At 44.2% G+C, this 1354-nt stretch overlaps 1 protein-coding gene across 1 annotated transcript; it reads left to right on the top strand.

Moving 5' to 3' along the window:
* Nucleotides 1-36: 36 nt before the first annotated feature.
* GNI_209890 (hypothetical protein) lies at nt 37-480 on the top strand (the record flags this gene model as incomplete). The annotated part of the gene is made up of 1 exon (XM_011135521.1): nt 37-480. One exon carries the CDS (start codon nt 37-39, stop codon nt 478-480), a length of 444 nt encoding a protein of 147 aa, XP_011133823.1.
* Nucleotides 481-1354: the final 874 nt, after the last annotated feature.

Genomic DNA, 1354 nt, shown 5'->3' with positions numbered 1-1354 from the left:
TCGGGTGTCGATGAGCCTATGATTCATCCCAGACAGATGGCGTCTGCTATACTTGTTGGTGATAATTGGACTGCGAAGTATATTCGTAATTCTGTTCCTGTTAGTCAGCGTTTCCATTATGATAATCGGGATCCTAAAAAAGGTATTGAACAAGTTATTGAGTTTTTCAAGGCTGGTTCTCCTCCGTGGCTTCCTATTGATCGTGGTGATAAGGATGATGCGGGTAAGGATTCTGGTAAGTTTGCTTCTCAGCAGTCTATAGGTTATTTCTATGTTGATGGTCCGACTACTGCTAAGGTTACTATTGATGTGGAGCTTAAGTTGACTATTGCTTTGAAGGGTCGTAAGTGTTTGGGTGGTAAAGTGGATAATTCTGGGCCTATTAATGCTAATAATGCTGGTCAGTCTATTGGTAATGAAGACTTGGGAGATAATTTGGCTACTTCTTTTACTGATAAGGGTACAGATAGTGTTGATTAGATAGCTTTATATGTTTTAATTTCAAAACTGTGTTTCACTCGAAACGTAAACTTTATCCATGTGAATTATTTCGGTAATTCTTCGCATCAGTGCGTCTGTGTTTTCAATATGGGGGTACCACCGGTCCGGTTCAGCGTTACTTGTTATGACGAATTTCGTGGCTAGCAGGTCTGTCATTGATCCTTTGACTGGTACTTTTATAGGGTTCTCTGACAACCAACGGAGCATGTCGCAATATTTTTCAGATCCATAAAAGTCGTCGAATATCACCAGATCCTGCCCGAAGTATCCATCCCACCAGTTGCCAGCGGGTTTCACGTAATAGTCATTGCAAATTGAGCGAGCTGTGTGGGACTTTCCGGTCCCGGGTGGACCCCAGAGTACGATGACGTCAGGCTTTGGGCGGGCAAATGTCACTTTTTTTAATTGTCTGTGGTATGCGGTGACTGCGGAATGGTGACGTAACATCCAGTCTGGTTCTTCTTCCCATAATTGCGCTATGCTGATCTGTTGCCACCACCCTTTTGGTCTGGCACATTCCGGTCTGGAGCCGTCTTCGTATGTTGTGCCAACACGTGTTTCTTCTTTGCAGCAATATTCAATGGATGCTTTTATGTCGTGGGCGACTTCAACATGTGTTAGGCCTCCGAATTCACGTCGGACGTTGTCAAATGATCGTGGGTTTGTGAAGTATACAAAACCCTGATAGTGTAGGCGGCCAGTTGTTGGGCAGAGCTCTTGTTGGTAGATAATATATTTGTAGGTCGCAGGCGTTGGGCAGCGTTCGGCAAAGGAAGTGAACACGAACGCTCTTGAACGTGGACCGTGATTGTTAGGCATGGTGCAGCGTGTCCAAATTTTTTTGTTAAATTAA

This window comes from Gregarina niphandrodes (assembly GCF_000223845.1).
Source record: "Gregarina niphandrodes unplaced genomic scaffold scaffold00136, whole genome shotgun sequence".
Lineage (NCBI taxonomy): Eukaryota > Apicomplexa > Conoidasida > Eugregarinorida > Gregarinidae > Gregarina > Gregarina niphandrodes.
Note: the sequence above shows the minus strand (reverse complement) of the source record. Positions and strands in the feature narration are given on the sequence as shown.